The sequence below is a fragment of the Fringilla coelebs genome (assembly GCF_963513975.1).
Source record: "Fringilla coelebs genome assembly, chromosome: 16".
Classification (NCBI taxonomy): domain Eukaryota; kingdom Metazoa; phylum Chordata; class Aves; order Passeriformes; family Fringillidae; genus Fringilla; species Fringilla coelebs.
The window spans coordinates 11,063,202-11,083,187 of record NC_140042.1 but is presented as its reverse complement, the minus strand read 5'-3'; the positions used below and the strand labels follow the sequence as shown (position 1 = coordinate 11,083,187).

Genomic DNA, 19,986 nt, shown 5'->3' with positions numbered 1-19,986 from the left:
GGGAACCGCCTCCCGGGCGGGCTCTGTCCCTCAGCGGAGCCGCGGCGGCCGCTGCCACCTCCCGGTTCGGCCGCGGACAGCGCCTGCCGGGGCCGCCCGAGGCCGGGAGCGCCTCGCCCGCTCAGGGCGGCCCCGGGGCCGCTGCCGGGGGGGCGCGGGCGGGGCCGCCTCACGCCAGGGGCGGGGCCATGGCCGGGGCCGCGCGAGGTAGCGCACTGCGCACGCGCACCGCGCCGACGCCCCCGGCACGGGGCTGTGACGGCGTAACCAAACCTGCGTTAGCCCCGCCCCCGGGGTGTCCCGCGTGACGGACACGTGAACAGACCAATGAGCGCTGGGGATCCCGCACGGACCGGCGGTGCCGGGGAGGTGGTGGCCAATCGAGCGCTGCGGGCGGGCCGGGTCGGCTGCGCGTTCCCAGGCGCCTCGATCGGGCTCTCAGTGCGCTCGGGGCGGTGCCGGCGCTCGGAGTGTTTGGGGCCGGCAGAGCGACGGGCGGGCCCGGCATGGGGGTGAGGTAGGGCCGGCCCGGCGCACGGAACGAGCAGGGCCGGCTGTCGGGACCGGGTGTACGCGGCGGTGGGACGCGGAGCCGGGCGGAGGATGGAGGACAAGAAGGAGGAGGGCGAGGCGGAGATCCAGGAGCACGGGCCCGAGCACTGGTTTAGCAAGTGGGAGCGGCAGTGCCTGGCTGAGGCCGAGCAGGAGGAGGCGCTGGCGCCGGAGCTGCAGGACGAGGCGGCGGCGCAGCCCGAGCACAAGCAGCAGAAGCTCTGGCACCTCTTTCAGAATTCGGCCACCGCCGTGGCGCAGCTCTACAAGGGTGAGCACGGTCAGGGGCTTGGGGAGGGCACAGCCGGGGCGGCTGCGGCCAAGAGGCCGGTGGAGCCCGAGCGCAGTGGGCTCGGGGCCCGGCCCGTGGGGGGTGGGGGCGCCGAGCAGCCGCGGAGCCGCTGGGGTGGGGAGGTGCTCGCAGCGGTACAAAGGGGCCGAGGCGGCGGGAGGAGCGGCTGCCGGCCCGCGGCCGCCCTCGGAGACGGACGGGAAAACAAAATGGCGAGAGGGAGGGGGAGCCGCGGTCGCGGCCCGGACAGCGCCCGGCGCGGCCTCCGGGGCGGTTCCTGTGCCGGCCCGGCCGCACCCCCTCCCCCGGCTGCCGGAGCGCTCGGGCCGGAGCGCGGCCGCGGGGTGTCGGGGCGCTCCGGCGGGGGCCGCGCCGGGAGGGTCCGGGCGGCGGGGGCGAGCCCCGAGCCCGGGGAGGGTGGGGGAGGGGGGGGGGCCGGGAAGCCCGGCCCTGCCGGCGGCTCCCGACGCCCAGCCCCGGGAAGAGACTCCCGACAAAATGGCGAAGCGTGGCCGGGCTCATTGTGCGGTGGGGCCGGGGCGGGGGCGGCAGGCGCTCCCCGCCGCGCTGGGGGCACCGCGCCCGCTGCCCCGGCCCGGCCGCTGCCCGCCCGCCCCGCTCGGCCCCGATCCGGAGCTGCCTCCGGAAGGTGGAACAAAATGGCGAAACCTAACATGGCCGTTCGGAGCGGGTGACTCCAAAATAAACAGCGTGTGTCCTTCCCTCCCTGCAGACCGGGTGTGCCAGCAGCCGGGGCTCTCCCTCTGGGTCCCCTTCCAGAACGCCGCCACTGCGGTCACCAACCTCTACAAAGGTAAGGGGCTGCCCCCCCGCTGCCCCGGCAGCCCTCTCCGCCGAGCCGGGCCCCACTCTGCCTCCTGCCCCGGCTTACTCATAAGTAGGGCCTGTTAATGTCTCTTATTCACCCTGATAAAATCTAACCCGAGACTGCTTCCTGAATCTTGCAGGTTTTCCCTGGTCCACTTTAGCTGACGGTAGCTGAATCTTTTCTGTTGCCTCATGTCAATGACTCATAAACTTAAAATCTGTTTTACTTTGAGACCCTTGAGAAAGGGTATCTTTAATATGTGTCTGTTTCTTGTGAATTCAAGGGACGCGTACAATGGCTTATTAAACAGTACTGAAGTTCCCTGCATTGTTTATATTTCATGGTGCATTAGATGTTGGGGTGTCAGTATAATTCCTTCTCTTTTGTGGTGAAGCAAAGTTGGGTTTAGTGTTCATAAAATTCTGCATAGATGTTATGTGACAGAAACTTTTATCTTCTTGTGGCACTGAGGCTTCTTAAGTAAGCCTCACAGCTTATTTTAAGCACTAAAATGTCATTATGTCTGTGTTCAGCATGGTGTAAGAAGGCAGCGTTAGCCAGAACTTTGATAAGAGTGTGCTTTGCATGTGGTTGTGCTTTAGTGCTGGTTTACTGGGTGTTTCTGAACTCTGCAGTTCTTTGGGTTGTCTCAGGAATTCTTGTCTGCAGAAGGATCATTCAGTGGTTTTTACTTTTTTTAAAAGGTTGTGCTAAAATGATATATATCAGTGAAGGCTGAAATTGGCACATTGTGATTCCCATTGTTACTGCCTTCCATTCCAAGGAACAGAAGTGCTTTAAAATTCCAATGTTGGTTTTTCTGTCTTATAGTTTGATTCCCCCCCCGCCCTTTTTTTTCCTCCTTGGTCTGTATAGCATTATCTGTGGTTCTGCCTCTATGCTCCTTCATTTGCTTCCTGTTTTGTTATTTGGGGTTTGCTTTAAGCAGTTGAACTTGATGAGTTTGTGATGGGTGATCAGGTTTCTGACAGATGTGGACAGATCGAGGAGGAGGTGTAGGTGCACAGCCCTCCCTGCCAGAGTCTTGCCTCCTGCAGAAGGTGCATTTGAATGCTGTGTGCATGTGTCAGGTCATGTGAAGGGGCAGCACCTCAGAGCAGGAAGGTGCTGGCCCGAGGGTGTGGGTCACTAGAACATGTCTGGGGACAATAGTCATGTGAGAATGATGCTAGAGTAGCAGCAGGTAGTGTTAATAAATTGTCTGGAATAATTACAGTCTGTCTTTACAAATGGCTCTCCCTTACAGCATCTTTATTATGAAGACTTAGGCTGTTTATTTCTGGTTAAAATGTTAGATTACTTGTGCTCTAGGCAAAATGAGCCTTTTTGTTGGCAGTGATGTGATTAACTGATGAGTAGGTGATTGGGGAAACTAGACTTTTAAATTGGAAGCTGTCCTTTGTCAGGTATAATGTAACACTTCAAAAACCAGCACCTGAAACATGTTTTCTTCTAACAGATCCTAAAGTACCTGAGTTACTCAGGAATGCCCTCTTTCAATTTTCAGTTAACTTGCAAGTCAGTGGAAATTTGGCGATAACATGGTAGAACCAGCTGAACACTGTCATATCTGACAAGTTGAAGTCTCTTACTGTGAGCTTGCTTTCCCTAGTGGTAAACATGGCTCTTAAACTCCTGTTTTTCACATTCTCGGTACTGTTTGTTTTGGAGGACTCTGTCAAAATACTGGAGGAATACTTGGTGGGGTGAACTGAACACCACCAACTGCCTCTTGCCTTGTCAGCTGCTTTCTGATCTGATAAATACTTGGATTTTTGAGGCATCATCTTTTTAACAAGAACAATCTGACGAATGGTGCATAATGAGAATGCCATGATGTCTTGAATGTCAGCATTTCTTCTGAATATAGATTAGAAGTTTAATATCACACCACAGTGATGGTCTTACGTCCTGAATTTCTGGTGCTGGTGATAGAGACTGCATTCAAGGCACTTCATTATCTTGATTGCACTAAAAAAGTGAAGCATGGCTTGTAATGTAGGATTTAGAACTTAAGGCCACTGTAGAAAGTTCTAGGTATGTGTTAGAATTAGACTTCTGAGTCTACAATTTACCTTGTTTTTATTAAAAAAACCCTGAATATTTTTTAATGTTGATTTTGACTTAGTAATTTCAGAATATATGCAGTTTGACTGCTTAGGTTTTGCTAGCTTAACTTTGTAAACAAAGTAGTTGTGGCTTTTACCATAAAAATCTAATGTACCCGGGGTAATGATGCTTGAAACTTCTCTGGGCTGCATCAGCAATCAGTGTTTGACCTCATACCTAGTTCACAGTTAGCACTTTGTAAAGCATTCTTATACACAAAGAAAGCAGGGTATTGACGTAAAGCCAGCCTCCAAGCCTCAGAAGGACACTCCTGGTATTTCAGGAAGTGATTAAAGGAGTATTTTCAGTTTCCAAGTTGGCTCCAGAGTGTTTGGGCAGCTTTTGCTGCCAGTGCGTTGAAGTCCGGGCTGCTGTGCAGTATAAAATGGCAGGAGGAATAATCTGTCATGTTACCATTGCTTTCACAGGAATTAGCATTTGTAAATGTAGCCTTTAGATTACAAAGTAGTACAGGCTGAATACTCTTAAGAGTAGATACAAATAGCAGGTTAAGTTACATATGTTTACTTGTTTTGCTTGTACTCCAAAAGCTCCAAGATTTAACTCAGCTCAGTTTGAGGTGGTTTTGGTCTGTTGTGTTAGGTTTGAAGTGCTTCTCTTTGGCAGTGTAGCTCTCAGTGCTGTCTTTCATGGTCTGTGCTGTGGTGCCTTAGAATAGAAGTCCAAGAATAACATTTAATACTAGTGCTTTCTGGGTTCTGGAGTGTGACAAAGCTACATTAGATATATATGTCATTATTTATAAACCAATATTGGGATAGCTCTTCTTCAAGAAATACCTTTATCTTCTGGCTTTTGCCTTGGGCTTCTTTAATAAAACAATATAAAATGCTGCTTTGCCACATGGGAAAAGTTCTATGGAATTCAAGTAAACAAAATTGGAGTGGATATGTTCGTGTCTTAAGGAGCAAAGACAACATAAGAGTATGAAACTTTTCATGAAGCTGAAATGGGTGTTGTCAAAGCTCTGATAGCAAACCTATGATGAACAAGATGAGCATAATTGTGTGGTGAACAGGATTTGTCCCACCTGTTACTGTGGTTTGAAACTTACTCAAACTGGTAGCCAGAAATACACTTCCCGAAGTTTGAAAGCAACTTAATACATTGGAGACACAGTTATAACTGATGTGCACAGGTGACTAGTTACATTAACAGAGAGGGAAATTGCATTTTGTAATAGGATTTATTGTAAATTGTGTGTTTAAAACTTCTTTATATCAGAATTCCTCTGGGATCCTAAATGGGGAAGGAAACTTCCTCACCCTTTGTAAATGGTATGTTGGCAAATTGAAAGACATTTGGGACACTTGTGTTCTAACTAGTTTCAAAACTGTGGTCTGTGAATTGCCTCTGCAGTTGAAATCCAGCTGAAAATAGAAGAACTTGAAAGAAATCCTGAGTTTTCTGGCAGTTCCTTACCTGTGAGAATGAAGAAAAGCAGTTACTCTTTTCTTATGTTGGGGCTTCCTGCTGTATTGATGCACTATGTGTGTCTAAGTCTGTTGTCCATTGCTTTAAGTATCTTCCTCAGTCTGACAAGCTCTAAGTGTGTTTTTAATGTAAATAAACAGTGCTGTGGTGTTGACCTGAAGAATAGTAAATGGTGTTTTAGTGGAGCTGGAATTGCTGTTGGCTATCTGATGTGTAAAGAGGCTGGAACATTTTGGCTAATACTCTCTTCAGGTTTAATGGAGCTCCTCTTTGCTGCTGCAGCCACCTTGGTGCTGCCTTATGGAGTAACCTGTAGAGGTGGATACTTCTTTCCCATGGTTGGCAGGAGGCCACATCAGTGCTGTGCCATGCTGTACATTGCTGTGTAACACTAAGAGAACTTTTTTCTGTCCTCTTGCAGAGAGTGTGGATGCCCACCAGCGAAGCTTTGATTTAGGAATTCAGATTGGCTATCAGCGTCGGAATAAGGATGTGTTAGCCTGGGTTAAAAAACGCAGAAGAACTATTCGAAGAGAAGACTTAATCAGCTTCCTTTGTGGAAAAGTCCCTCCTCCAAGAAATTCTAGAGCTCCCCCAAGACTGACTGTAGTATCCCCTAACCGAGCTACTTCAACAGAAACTAGCTCATCTGTAGAGACTGATTTGCAACCCTTCCGTGAAGCCATAGCTCTGCATGGTAACAGTCACTTTTTCAATACTACTTGGTTAAAATTGGGTGGGGGTTCTTAAAGTGTGTTTGGCGTATCATAGTGTGTCATGTACCTGGTGTTCCAACTGAAGGTATCCCTTTCATTCTTTAAGGGAGCTTTTGCATGTATAAGGCATGTGTTGGCTGCTAAAAATTTGTATAGTTGAGTATTTGAATGAAGAAAAGGTACTGAATAAAAATGAAACTTGGGTCTGTAATACTGCACAGCTGTGAACTCAGCAGTTAAGTATCAAGTCCTGTAGTGTTTCTGAAGCATGAAGAGATTTGGCATTCATACCAATGCTAAAGTAAACAGAATTCTTGGAAAATGGCAATACTATGCTAGCAAATAGTTAAATATTAAGATTTGACTACTAGCAAATTTCTGGGGGCTTAGGGTGGGAGTTTGATGTCTGAGGCTCCTGTCTCTAGCTCTCTAGTACCTTTGTTAGGTACTAATGCAGTTCGGCATTCTACTTAAAGTACCCTGGAAAGGGTGTTTCAGTTGCACATTTTGAAATAATTGAGTCCTGTTCAGAACTTTGTTCTAGCTGGCTTTCAGATGTACATGTCTTCCAGTATCATACTGAATTGCCTTCCTTGCCATCACCAGCAATGCTGGGTGTATCTCTTTTCAGACATGAATATTCAGTAGCTTATTCTGTATTGGAATATGATTGAGCAAGTGATAGAAAGATGTGCTTTAAATTGCTCTTGAGGTGAGATGAGGCAGTTCACCTCTGAGTTTTGTGCCTTCTAAAATTCAAAAGGGTAGGGGATATCTTGAGGTACAAACCCTAGACCATTCTAAAAATAAAAATTAAGCTATTTAGAAGTGCAACCTAAATTAAATTTTTACTGTCTGGATATTCTCAGTGGGGGGTAGAATTGATGGGTTAATTAGAAGCATGAATTCCTGAAAATGCAGACTTGGCTTCTGCTGTGCTGTGGTGGTTTTTAAAGATGCCCAGTCCAGACGCTGTTACTGTCTAGGTGACAGCCATTTAAACCAAACATGCTTCCCTACTCAGTCATGTTGGTTTTGGCAGTTTCCTGTCTCATACTGGAAGGAGGCTAGGGAATTCTGTGCACCACTGTTCCTTACTCAGTGTAGATAAAATTAATTTCATGAGAACAGCTGCAGAAGCTGGCTGTTGCTGTGGTAAGCACCCTCATAAAAATGCTTTTCTGAAAATATAGTTGAATCTGTGGAGTTGGATTTAACTGTAAAGGCTCAGTCTCAGCAGGTGAGAGGAAGCTTAGGTAGGCTCACTTCAGCACAGTGAGCTCTCTGAGTCAACTCAGAGGCATTTTTATTGGTGATATGGCTCTTTTTGTGTCCATGTATCGCTTCCTAGCATCTGCTTTGTACAGAGGTGGTTTATGGAAGTCACTTTTCTATAGCATGAGGATCTGAACAATGATATATAAAGTTTCCCATATTTCATAATGTAATGCAGGGTCATGAGGAAGTTCTGTCCTCTGTAGTGGCGCTGCAGAGACTCAAAATGTACTTTTCCCCTTCATCAGCTGGTTGACAAGATTACATGTCAGTCACCTTCTGGATTAGGTTCTCCTCATATCAGTTTCAATCTGGTTCATGACACAAATGCTTTTGTGCTAATCCTTTAGTGACTAGGCTTGTATTGGGCTTCATAACTGTTTTTAGGTTATTGCCTACAATGTTTGCATTACTCCAGCTTCTCCCTCTCTTTTTTTTCTTTAAGGAAGTTGTGATTAAGCAATTTCATGAACTCATTTCCTATTTATTGTAGGGCTTCTCAAAACTATGTTTTGATTTTGAAATCTGCTAAGGATCTTCAGGTGTGTGTAAATTGACCTCATTAGGCCTGTGCTTATTGTAATTTTTGGCACATTGTTTGAAAGTGCTGCTTCTAAGTATCATGAGGGAACGTGAGAGCCTGGTGATAGTGAGGAGCAGTCCAGGCACAGAGGTTTTGAGAGTAGTTTCCAACTGGCATGTAAAGGTTGGGGGCTGTTTTGTGCTGGTTGGCTTCCTGGTGGGAATAGAGTGTTTCTTTATTGAACATGAGGATGGGTTGAATTAGATTTGATAGTTCTAAAACTTTGCTGCTTGCAGCAAGGCTTCTTTCAGTAAAGCAATGATAGGTATGAATAGCCTATGGCGCCAGGTAAAGTGGAAGCAGAGCTGGGATATTGACTTCTCAAAAATAGGTACTATTATATGTCTAAAGATCATGGCATTATAGCGTGCTGATCTACCCCTGTGATTGTGGAAAATACCTCTTTTTTCATCATGTAGCCCCTAAGTGCATCATAAGCACATCTGAAAATTTTGACAGAAGCAGTGGTAACAAAATAGCTAATAATTCAGTATTTTCTGGAACAGCAAACACAATACTAGGTGTATGCCCTAGACTAAAATATTAGAGATTAGCATCCTTTAGGCATCAGTACAATCTTTAAGCTGTATGCTTCATCTGAAAAGAAATATCTTAAAACTGAATTTTTGTCTCCAGCCCTGTAACCTCTGACCTGTATTTTATCTCTGCAAGATGGTTGACAGTTTTTTGGACAGGATATTGACCCCAGAATTTAATCTTGTGATACTGATTATCAAGTCCTTGTACTGAAAGAAAACTTGGGAGCAGAACAGCAGAGAAGAACCTATTATAGTAGCTAAAAGGAAAATTATCATGGCAAAAAATTAGGCATGAGAATGTTTAAGATGTGATCTCCCTTTTCTTTTAACTCCGTAGCACTTATGCTCTGCAGTTGTTACTGAAATCTTGAGTGTTACTTAGTGAGAATGAGACTTTGGAGCCTTACTCTTAGGAGAGTAGACTTTGGTAAACAACGTATTTTCCCTTATTATCAGCTTTTCACTGTTAGCATGGTGATGGGTAACCTTTGAAATAATGCATGTCTGGTGACTTGAACTGTGAATATTTGAAAATAAGTTCAAGCCTTTCAGAAAAGCTGAGTAGTTATCTCAAGGTAATACATGATGTTTTACTCTGGAGTGCAGTGCAGTTTTCTGAAACTTTATTGAAACATCAGTCTGATGCTTGGTGTTTTAAGATGTGGTAGTAGAAGATAATACCTTTATTGTCCAACATCTCAATTACAGAGTTGGTTTTTAACTTCCATTAGTCCCTGAAAGGTCATTGCAGCAAGGGAAAGTATGGATGTGTCTTCACCTACTCTCTGGATGTGTATTGACATTTCCAGTTCTGGAAGAGATGAGTTTCAAATGACAGAATTACATCAATCTGAGCTAACAGTACAAGAGTCCCAAACACTGCCACGTGCTTGGCCACGTTTTGCCTGGCTGTAGCTGGAGTACCAAGTGGGGTGCACAGCCTGTGTCCTTCACTTGGCATGTGCTCCCTGTTTCACACACTGTCCTCCCAGCTTAATGGGAGAAAATGCTGTGACTTGAGGATGGGCAAGAAGCAAGCTTGGAAAGGTAATGTTGAAATGCATTTGACTTGAGCATTCTTAATCAAAAATTAGGTGAATTTGGGGAAAAAATAGGGCAGCAGTACAGTGAGAGAACATTAGTTCTTTTTCTCCTCATCTTTAATGTTGATGTATATAATTCATGTGGTTTGGTCTCTGTGGGGTAGGGAGAGCACTTGCACATAGAAGTGTGTGACCTGGCCCCTTAAGAGTCTGAATTTCCACTAGGCCTTCATATTTGCTTCTCAGAATATTAAAGTGCAGTTTAAAACAGGAGCACTTAGCAGAGTGGAGAAGCAGCAGTTGGTAAAAGAGGGGATGGGAGAACAGAGTTCAGATTGGTCTGACACAGGTTAATTTAAAGGTGGGATGTATATGTAGCTGTGATGGAATTGTGTGTTGGTATGTGCTGCTAAAACTTGCTCTTTGAGCCAGTATTATGAAAGGGTGAATATGACAGAAGAGTGACAAGGATCTCTCTGCATGCTATTTTGTATTTATCTGGGGTTATTAACTAATTCCTGCTTTAGTCACACTACCTAAGTGTGAATGTTCCTTTTGATAGTCCCTGATTAAAACTTCCAGAAACAATAGTACTATGTGGAGTAGTAGCTACCCAGTATATTGTGCTGTGATAGTGACCTGAGTAGGTTGTACATGGGCATGATTGTAGTGCAGATGAAACAGCAGTTTGTTAGGCCAGTGGTGATAAACTTGCTAATTTTGAATTGACAGCTTTAAGTATTTTGTAATCTATGAAACACATTTTCAGTCAAGCATTCTAATATCTTGGTAGTTTTGGAGTGGACTTAGTTATAAATTGGCTTGTATTGGTTACAGGTTTTTGTAATAGTACTAAAGACCTTTTAGAATATAATTCTTTGTAAAATCATTGTCTATGAAATGTCATTTTGTTGTTGAAAGATATGACAGGAAAGAGAATGTGCTAGGTTCTGCCTTCCACTTCAAACCTTTCCAATTCAAAAGGGGGTCAGAGCCATGTGGGCCTTCTTAAAGTCCTCAAAGAATAAAGGAGATGTCCCTGGTAGAAGGGAGTGGGAAACTTCAGAGGTAGATGTGAGATTGTGGGACAAGTGAAGCCACCTTAGCAGCTGTTTGGATCTCTGTCCTGTTGTAAGGACAAAACTGGTGTGCCTGTGGTTAGGCCATATTGATCACTATATAGAAATGTGAGGTTGGGAAATGGTGTTTGCTGACAGTCATGTCATCTTACCACTTCCTAGTGTCAGTTATTGCTTTAAATGCTTTGGGAAGAACTCTGAGTCTGCTGAAAGCTTAAACTCTGAGTAATTCACAGCAAATGGTTTTTTGAGATTTCCTCTGCCTTGCCACAGCTTCCCAAGGAAAAACTTAACTCTTTTCCCTGTTGACCAAAAGTGGATTTTTTTTTGGAGCATTGCAGGTTGTTCTCAGAGATGTTGGTTCCATGAACTGACATCTTGGTATTTGAATGTATGCCTTGAGTTTGCTTTGACTTTTCCCTGTTAGCTCAATTAGCCAACCCTAATGTGCAAATCCAAACTGCGATCTGTTTCATTTGGCAGTTTGGCCCTTCTGGATGGATGGGCAGTGCTGTGTAATGTGGTTAACTGCCAGGAGCTGAGGCTGTCACTCAGTCTGTCAGTGTACCCAGCCATGACTCTTACTGGGACTAAATACCTGTGTGAGATGCAAGATTAACCAGTAGCTCAAAGCCCATGCTGTGATGCAATATCCTTGTATTCTGATCTGTAGGAATTAATTCAAAGCTACTCTCCTGCCTTAGACACCAAGTTGACTTGAAGATTTTAACTTCTAATTATCTCCTGGAGGTTGTTTGTGTATTTAAATGTACAGTGATTCAGCATTACCTAAATACTGGGAAGTCAGTGACTGCTTTAGGCATTGCTTGTGAACTTTGGCAGTCTGGTTTAGAATATGCTGCAGTGTGTTACAAATAATCTTTTAACTGAATCAACTATTTTGAAGAATGCTTGTTACTTGAAAAGACTCCACTTAAAAACATAGTTGTTGAGTGGTGCCAAAAAAAGTCTTTTGACATCACAGGTCAGTTTTGGGGTTTATTTAGATTAATTTTTCTGCCCTTACTTGGACACTAGATGTAGTAAAAAGATGTCATGATACAACTGAATTACTATGTTTTCCTTTGGTATGAGTTGTATAACAGTAAATGACTGATAAGTGATGTAAATTGTTGACTCTTAAGTGTAAGTAATGACATTGAACTTGTGTGGTCACAGAAGTTTTGCTGGGAATAGGGATGTGGGGGGGAATCTCTACAATCAGGTTGGATTTGGAAAAATGTCACCTGTATGCTGTCAGATTTTTTCCAATTTAAATGTACAGGATAAATTATTGTTTTTTCTAATGTATGTCATGCCAGTTGAAATTAAACTACTGATGTCTTTGAATTGTGAAGTGATTTGTTACCTGCCCAAACTGTGTATGTTAGTAGTTTATCCAAGATATGGTATCTGAATTGGCTTTTTCTCATACATTTGTCATCAAGTTAGCTGCATTACTTTATTTGGTGGATGCATTCTTTTCCTAATGGTTTTGAATTTAAGCTTGACCTTAACCCTGGGAATACTGTCACAAACCTCATTTCTGAGTTCCCTTTACACGAAAACAGCTTCTTCTGTTTAAATACTTTCTGCCATGTGAATGAACACTGATGACCTTTCTGTTCACTGTGAATGAACAGTGATTTTGCTATTAATAAAATCTGCAGGGTGCCTCTTGGAGTTCAGATCATCTTCTGGGCCCTGTTTGAGTACCATTTGGAGCTGTAAGCAAAAGCCCTAAGAAAGAATCAGTGATTAGTGGCTGTGTCTGCTGGTTGTTGTGTAATGCCAGATCTGTGTGAAGTATTTCCTGTGCTGTTTCAAGTTGGAAGCTGTAAATGCTCATTCAGTAATGTTCAATGGAGTGAAGTTGGTTGGGCTGCTCCATCCTGACTTGTGTATCAACCTGTCATTGCTGCAGATGGCTTTTAGACTTCAGCTTCTAACTGAGGTTTCTGGTGACTGATGTTGTAGTTCTAGCAGTCCTCTCTTCCCAGAGCCTCTGAAGTTGCCTATTTGGCCTGCCAGCAGCTGATGGATTTGGTTTTGTTAGGCTTGACTTGTCAGTCAGTGGTTTTTGGCTGCTCATTTGACAGTACATGGAAATGTGAATTAGTGCATGCACAAGGTTTGTGATGGCTGGACAGAGCTATAGAATATTTGAGAGTAGAGAAGAGAGCTCTAAGATTTTGAAGGTTATTGAGATTGGAATCTTCCTGGACAGTTTAACATTTCCTTGTTCTTATTGTTAGAAAATATGCAGATCTAGCCTTATCTTTCCCAGGGCCAACAGATGTTTCTGTACTCTTCTACTAATACTCAGATTTAGAAAAGTTATAATTGTCGCCCTGATTTTTTAAGATTTTCTAAGCCTTCTGATGTTGACATTTTTGTAGTGAACTTTTTCACACACTTTCTGTAAATAGCTCATTGTTTTGCATTCTTATATGGAGGAGGAGAAATTTGGTGGTCTGTTGGTTTGTCTAGTGTTATTAGAAAAGTAGCTTTGTCACTCTCCAATCTACTGTCACTTTTGGAAAACTATAAGTGTTAGAGTCAGAAAATAAACTACCCCTTTTCTCTTCACCTTAAGAACAGCGGTGTGTGCTTGTGTTCTTTCGTGTCCTGTAGTGACATATAATCGTAAAGATGTTTGTCTTATCTCTGAGCTCCTGTTTCTCCACATAGAGCCTGAATTGGAAATTGAGAAGAGTAGTTAGACTTCTGTGTGTTAGTCCTCACTAAATTAAAATGTCCCACTTTTGCAAAATTGTAATATTACAGAAGGCAGAGGTTAAATTAGTATGAAAGTTCATGGTTGTCTTTTTATGACCTTGTTTCTACAAGAAATAAACTTCAGTTTGAATCAAATGCTATTAATCTGAATACAAACCAAAGTACTTGCAGGATATCTGTGGCACTGATTTGCATCAGATCTGTTGATAACAAATTTTGGGTGTTGGTCATGTGGTTTTTCCTTACTTGTTTTTTAAGTGCATTTCTGAATTTAATAATGCCAATGTGTTGGCTGTTAGTGTTAGCCATGAAATAAAAGCTTGTATTTGTGAACTGGCTGTGGTGTGCACCTGTCTGAGACCTGCTGCCATACTTCATTTTCCTTCAGGGAGTGAAAGGGAGCAAGGTGGTGATGTTGACACAAGACCAGGTCAGTTCAACTCAAGTCCTTGGCAGGGCTGTGTAACTCTTGGTCCAGTGTGAAGCCTTTACATTGAGATTATCTGCTCTTGAGTATATGTCCCTGTTTTGAATAGCATGTCATGCCTGTGGAGTTAATGTTTGCCCGAGTGTGCTGTTACATCCTCGTGTATAAGCTCACTTTTAACATCATAAAAAGCAGTTCTGGTAACTACTGGATTATTACACGGGCTGAAAGCTGAGGTGGTGTGCTCTGGACTGGTGTGGTACAAATAGTAGGATGAAGCATCTTTAAGGTCTCAGTGGAATTGGGCTGAGTGCAATCCTGTGTGGCACACGTGGGAACTGAACTTTCTGTGCTGTCTGACTGAAGCCCTTTTTCTCTCTCTCCCCAGGTCTTAGTGGTGCAATGGCTAGTATAAGTGTTCGCTCGAGTACCCCAGGCTCGCCTACTCACGTGAGCAGTGGCTCCAATGCTAGTCGAAGGAGAAATGGACTCCATGATGTTGATTTGAACACTTTCATATCAGAAGAAATGGCACTCCACTTGGACAATGGTGGAACTAGAAAGCGTACCTCAGCCCAGTGTGGCGATGTCATTACAGACTCACCAACTCATAAACGCAACAGAATGATCTAAACTGCAAAAATTTCAAACCCACCATGCTGCTTGAAAGCCACTTGATCCTCAGAGTACTATTGAAAAGGAAACATGAGGCCATCTTTCCATATTCACTGTTTAAGAAAAGAATTCAATAAATGCCATAAAGGAAATTTTAGATATTACATTAGATGCCTCTTGTAACTGCGGCTTTCTTAAACTATATTCTTAGCAGAGGACATCAGATATTGTGTAGTAGTTAGCAAGATCATCATAGGCGAACATGTATCTGTTCCAAGGCTAAAAGTGACCTTACTTGTATTATTAAAGGGAAAGGAAATTTCAGATGTTTATTTGGCTATAGAATTCTTTTTTTTTTTTTTTGTCCTTTATTTCCTGCTTTGAGTATTTGCTTAAACAGTATTGCCAGTTTGACTGAAATTGTCTAAAACATGACTTGGCATCTTTGTCAAAACTGCAGGCTTCCATTTTTGCAGCACTGTACCATGCACCTAGTTTCTGTATAGTAACAGTGTGCAAGTTATAAATATTGGACTGTACCCTTTTTAGTTTTAAAAGCAGTTGATAATTCTGGTGATTGTGTGATAATGTAAAGAGGTGCTATGATGGTCATGCAATTAATACTTAATATTGAATCAATACAAGGATCTTTATTGGATTCACTTTGTGTGTTCTAGTGCTCTGAAGTAGCAATATTAAACTTTTCCCCAATTAACTTCATAGGCTTTTAAATCAGTTTGAGAAAATATATGTACTTATTGGTATTATCCTTGTGGTAATCATACACAGTGCAGACTGCACCAGTGCTGACCTAAATTTAGAGAAAAATGTCCTGTAATTGGAAAATAGGCTTTTCTGTTCAGTATTAGTGAAGGGTAGGTTTTGTGTACACCCATATCCTATTTTACATTTCTTGTGAAGTAATTGCCCATTGCTGGGGAGGGGTGGGAGGAGAGGGAATGTGGGGAATAGTTGGAAAAGGGGTGTGTTCTAACAAGTAAGACTTCTGGTCACATGTGGAAACTTGGACTAACTTAAACAAGATTCTGTGATGCCATCCCCTTCAGGAGGGAGTGACATGCAGGTTCTGTGAAGTGCTAAGAAAATAATTTAAAACTGGAAGTTGATTATAAAAACTCTGGATAAACATGCTGTAAGCATGAATTATAAAGGATAAATGGCTTTCTTTTTGTGTTTAGCTTCCATTCATAGGATTGAACTCTGGCTGCCGTAACTTAAGCATAGTCTAAAACTGAACTAGAGATCAAGACTGATCTGCTGCAAATCTGTTTCTGAATGGGGAAGGACAGATGTCAGTCTCAGAGTGTCCTGACTATTTTTATACGTAGGGGGAGGAAGTCTTTGGTGGAGAGCTCTGGCTTTAGGGCCTCTAAATCTCTGCCTTGGAAAGGGATAACACAGGAAGAATAAGAAAATGGAGAGCTCCAACCCTGCACGTTGGGAAAGGGGTATTTAGAGAGGTGGTATGCATGCTTTAACTGGAAGCATAGGTTGATCCTGGGATTAAATGTAGTTATGCTAGATTCCCAGTACTAAAAATTGTGGTTTCTGGCAAAGTTAAGGCACCTTGAGCTCCATGTTAATACACAGCTCTTCAAGACTTTTGCTTACGTGCTTGTAGAGTCAGATCTCTTTTGTATTATCTTTGCTGTTTGAAGCAGACTTCACTGTAGGTTTGCCCTTTTTACCCTCTCATTGATGTCTGTAGTCAAGGCAAAACAGCAATGCTGTGTGAGATACTCAAGGCTCTCTACTTGAGCCTGATTTCCTTGCCTTGTGGTGCTTCCATCACATTTCTTTACACCGAAGAGCCCTTGCAGATGTCAGTAGTTGCACAGTACTGTAGCAAGAGGCTCTGTAGTTCATGGACAGCTGTCAGAAGTGTCCAAAGAAAAGTGCTATGAACTGCTCCAACCCCCACCTGTGTTACATAGCTGAACTTGCACATCACTTGAAGACTCAGCGTACATTAATTTCAGTTACTGCTATTAACTACAATTCATAAGGTTTAGTTTATGTAAGATGTTAATACTGCATAAAGCTAGTTTCTGTTGGAGACTGCATTTTCAGCAAAGATTTTTGAAGATGGTATCTGAATATACATTAGTATTTATTAGGCTATTGGCAGAGGGATTTTTCTGTTCTAAAAGAAGGGTGGAGTCCTGAACAGAAAGGACAGGTGTGAGAACCATTCTTCAGCTCTTCTGTTTATTTTTTAACTGGCTTGTACAAGTAAGATGCTTATGCTCTGCAACTTCTAACACACTTTATTCTTGATGTGGTGAAGGTGACATCGTACTGGTATCAGTCCTGCACGCAGGGACTGAACTGTAGCAGTGCTGCTGGTCTAGCCCAAATACAGAGCCTGTTCAAATTTCTTCTCCCCTTTCTTGCAGTGAAATAAATCTTGTTGATGCTCTGAAGCATTAATTCAGTCTATTACCATCTAAACCAAAATTTGTCTGGCTTCTTATTTAATTTGTGCCATTTTTCTTTGAAAGAAAGCAGACTTTGATATTAAACTGGTTGCATTAATGTTTTTTTTTTTGCTTGTACCTTAAATATTTGGCGACTTTTGATTGTTTTTCATTTAGCCCCAAACTGTTGTTTGCTCTTTGACCTCTGCCAGAGTGATCAAAAATGCATGTATTCACCTAATAAACACAGGAGAACAGGTTGTCTCTGAAAAAAGAAAAAAAATAAAAAGAAGTCCAGTACCTATTGCTTTGAAGACTATTTCTTGTGCCAGTGTAGAAAACTGATGTTCTGGAAATAGCTTTCAGCTATATCCAAAGTGTAGCTCCTGGAGCCAGAAGTGAGTTGATTTTCAGTAAGGAACACTGACTGGAGTACTGTTTAGTTTGGTACAAATGGTGCTTACTTTTGCTTTCTCCTCTGACTCGTGCAGTTGCCCGGTCTCTTCTCCATGTACATCCGATCTAACCTGAATGTGCGGCAGTTACATAAAGTACATCCTGCACTGAAGCTACTGAGCTTGGCTTGCTTATTAATGAAGTAAGTTTTAAATGTTCAATTGAAATCTATATTACAATAAAGTCATGCAAAAATGATTTTGGTTGAAATTGAAGTCCTGCAGTTAAACTTACTTTCAAATGTGGTTTACCCAGCTGGAGTAATAGAAACTCTAAGTCATAATAAACCTAATAAAAAAAAAATACAACTAATCAGGCTGCTTCGTAGTTCTTTTAAGTTTCTGAATAATACAGTCCAATAATGCCAGACAAGATGTGGTTAGTGTGAGCTGACAGGCTGCCTTGGTTGTGCAGATCAGGACTTTCCTTGGATGCACTTGGGTGGTAGCTTACACACAGGGTTTTGTTTTGTCTCCTTTTGACTAATGATGGCACAGAAAATTGTGGTGTATTATATCTGTACAAGATGTTCTGCAGACTTCAACATCACTAATACTTAAAAGAAGCATCTTAAAGATATTTAAGTGGCATAGTTGAGGAAGTTAAGTGGTGTTGACTTCAATAGTAGAGCTTTCTAGTCTTTTGCAACACTCTTTGGGCTTAGGTGAAATCAGGTGCTTTAATTAGCAGCATTTCCTGCTTCATGTGGGTGTCCCTAAACCTGCAAACTATTTCCCACTTGCTTTATCAGCAGGTTTTAGAATTCCATTATGAAGGAAAGCTTTATTTCATAGGGGCTTTCAAGTTTAAAAGGTATCTTTTTAATTAATGTTAACATTTTTTCACTTACTTAGCCACCAAAATGTTCCAACAGGAATTTAGAAAGATTCTTAAATGGCTTCAAAATCCCAGCATCTTTCAGTTATTAGCCTGGAGCTAAGTAATCCTTTGGCAGAGATGAGGAATGCAGGCCTGGTGTGTTCTGTGGGGCTCTCTGCCCCAGGTGGGGCTGATGTGGTTGTGTGGGGTGGCCACAGGGCCCCGTGGGTGCTCCTTCCAGAGCCTCTGGTTGTGCAAGGGCAGGGCAGGGCCCTGGCACTCCTTGTCTGAGCATGGGGCTCCTGGGGAGTTCCCTCAGAGCCCTGAGTCAACACCGGTGCTTTCTGCAGCCCTGCTCCACTGGGCCCCTCTCAGGCTGTCCCAAAAGGATAACGCACACTGGCTGTAGTGAATAAACCAACCAGAGTCCCTCCTGTGCAGGAGGCAGGCATCGCCTGCCTCTGGGGGTTCTTGTAAAAGAGACTACTACTCCGTGGGTAGTGAGATTGCAGCACTTCCCCTGTGACTTTGGCTGGTGGTGCTGCTATCCCAGCAGGTGCCAGGGGCTGTGGAACACCAGGACTGTTCAGTGGCCACAGTGGGATATGAGGGGAGTGTGCACAAGGTACCAGGATCTCCTTGGAATCTGCTGTGAGCCCTTTGGGCAGACACTGCCTTGTAGAAAATCTTACAATTCAGTGTTAAATGCATCGATCAGCTGTTAAAACAGCATATAAATGCTGTTAAATTAATCATGCTTTATAATATCTCACTGTTCTTCTATCAGCTTTATTTTAAGGTGAGGTTGTCTCTGGGTGCTATAGAACAGCAAGCTGGGCATGAAGGGGAATCCTGGGGTCCCGGTTGGTGTTGTCATGGTGTAACAATGTTACATGTTAGAAAAACTCACAATGCTTTTCCAGCTCTGAAACTCAAGCCGCAGGATTTTTTTTTTTTGGTACTCTGAAGACCTGGTGTGTTTTTCACAAAACACCAAAGCAGAGGATACAAAATGTTTGCGTTTAAAGTAGGCATGCTCAGTACCTTGTTCTGTTTCTACTGGCGTTGTGAGGGGGCCACGTCCAGCTCCTGCCCATGCAGTCCTGTGTGCCTGTGTTCACAGAACAGACCAGTGCTGCCCAGTCCAGAGGTTAGTTTGTTCTTTTCCTGGGCATTTCCATTTTTATATTGCTGTTTAAACCTAGCTTTCTTGTTTTGAAGTGAATTCCTTGAGTACCATCTATAATATGTGTAGATATCAAGATGGGTATGCAAGATCAAGATGGGGAGAAAATACCAAATTCTGCTGTTTGAGTGAGTAATTACTTGATTTCATGTAATTAATAACTCAGAGTCTCTAGTGTTACCTCTCTGCAACATTCTAGTCTGTACATCACTTTGAAAGCACAAAAATCTGTGCATCTTTGGTATGCTTCAGGCCAGTCTTGTGGCTGTTTTTAAAAAACACCTGCTGTGCTTTTTTGTATATATTTCAATGCTCTGGGGAGAGAGCTTTGCCATAAGTTTGCAAGAGTGATATTGCTATATCTATTTCATAGAGTACAGCTGAAGATAACTAATGCTGGCTTCAACAAAAGTGTTCTAATGCCTGTTTTCCTGTTCTCTCTGAAAGCCCCAACAAAAAGAAATCAATGGTTTATGCTTAGAGGTGACTGAATTTCTCTGCTGAGGGGGACCATCTTCTAGAGACTGGCATTGAATGCCCTGCCAGTAATCCTACTGTTTATTCTGCTGAGGGAACTGTAATTTGTATTTTTACTTTCATCTCTAAGCTTTTTTGCTGAAAAAGCTCACTCAGTGAAACCTTTTTTTTTTTTTCCTGGCTACATTTAAATTACTTCCTGTGAAAGAGCATCTGTGATCTCCCATGGGGTAGGCTGGCTTTTTTCCTCTCCCTGGAGAAACTGTTGTCCTTAATGTGAATCACTGAAGATGCATGTCTTGCTACTAAAAGGAATTTTAAAGTCTTTGATTTAAG

At 43.1% G+C, this 19,986-nt stretch overlaps 1 protein-coding gene across 2 annotated transcripts; it reads left to right on the top strand.

Annotated features, from left to right (window-relative positions):
• Positions 1–408: 408 nt before the first annotated feature.
• HAPSTR1 (HUWE1 associated protein modifying stress responses) lies at positions 409–17,418 on the top strand. Of its 2 annotated transcripts, XM_084216425.1 has the most exons (4): positions 410–823; positions 1,578–1,658; positions 5,680–5,955; positions 14,048–17,418. In XM_084216425.1, the coding sequence occupies exons 1-4, from the start codon at positions 604–606 to the stop codon at positions 14,290–14,292; spliced, it is 822 nt and encodes a 273-aa protein (XP_084072551.1). In that variant the 5' UTR covers positions 410–603; the 3' UTR covers positions 14,293–17,418. The 2 variants fall into 2 exon arrangements, with proteins under 2 accessions (XP_084072552.1, XP_084072551.1); XM_084216426.1 differs by lacking the exon at positions 1,578–1,658 and having other exon boundaries at positions 409–823.
• Positions 17,419–19,986: the final 2,568 nt, after the last annotated feature.

Excerpts from the sequence above, each read along its gene's own strand:
- HAPSTR1 (XM_084216425.1), top strand. The coding sequence starts at position 604 with ATGGAGGACAAGAAGGAGGAGGGCGAGGCGGAGATCCAGGAGCACGGG. Across the intron at positions 824-1,577 it reads CGTGGCGCAGCTCTACAAGG|ACCGGGTGTGCCAGCAGCCG; the intron begins GTGAGCACGGTC and ends CCCTCCCTGCAG. Across the intron at positions 1,659-5,679 it reads GGTCACCAACCTCTACAAAG|AGAGTGTGGATGCCCACCAG; the intron begins GTAAGGGGCTGC and ends GTCCTCTTGCAG.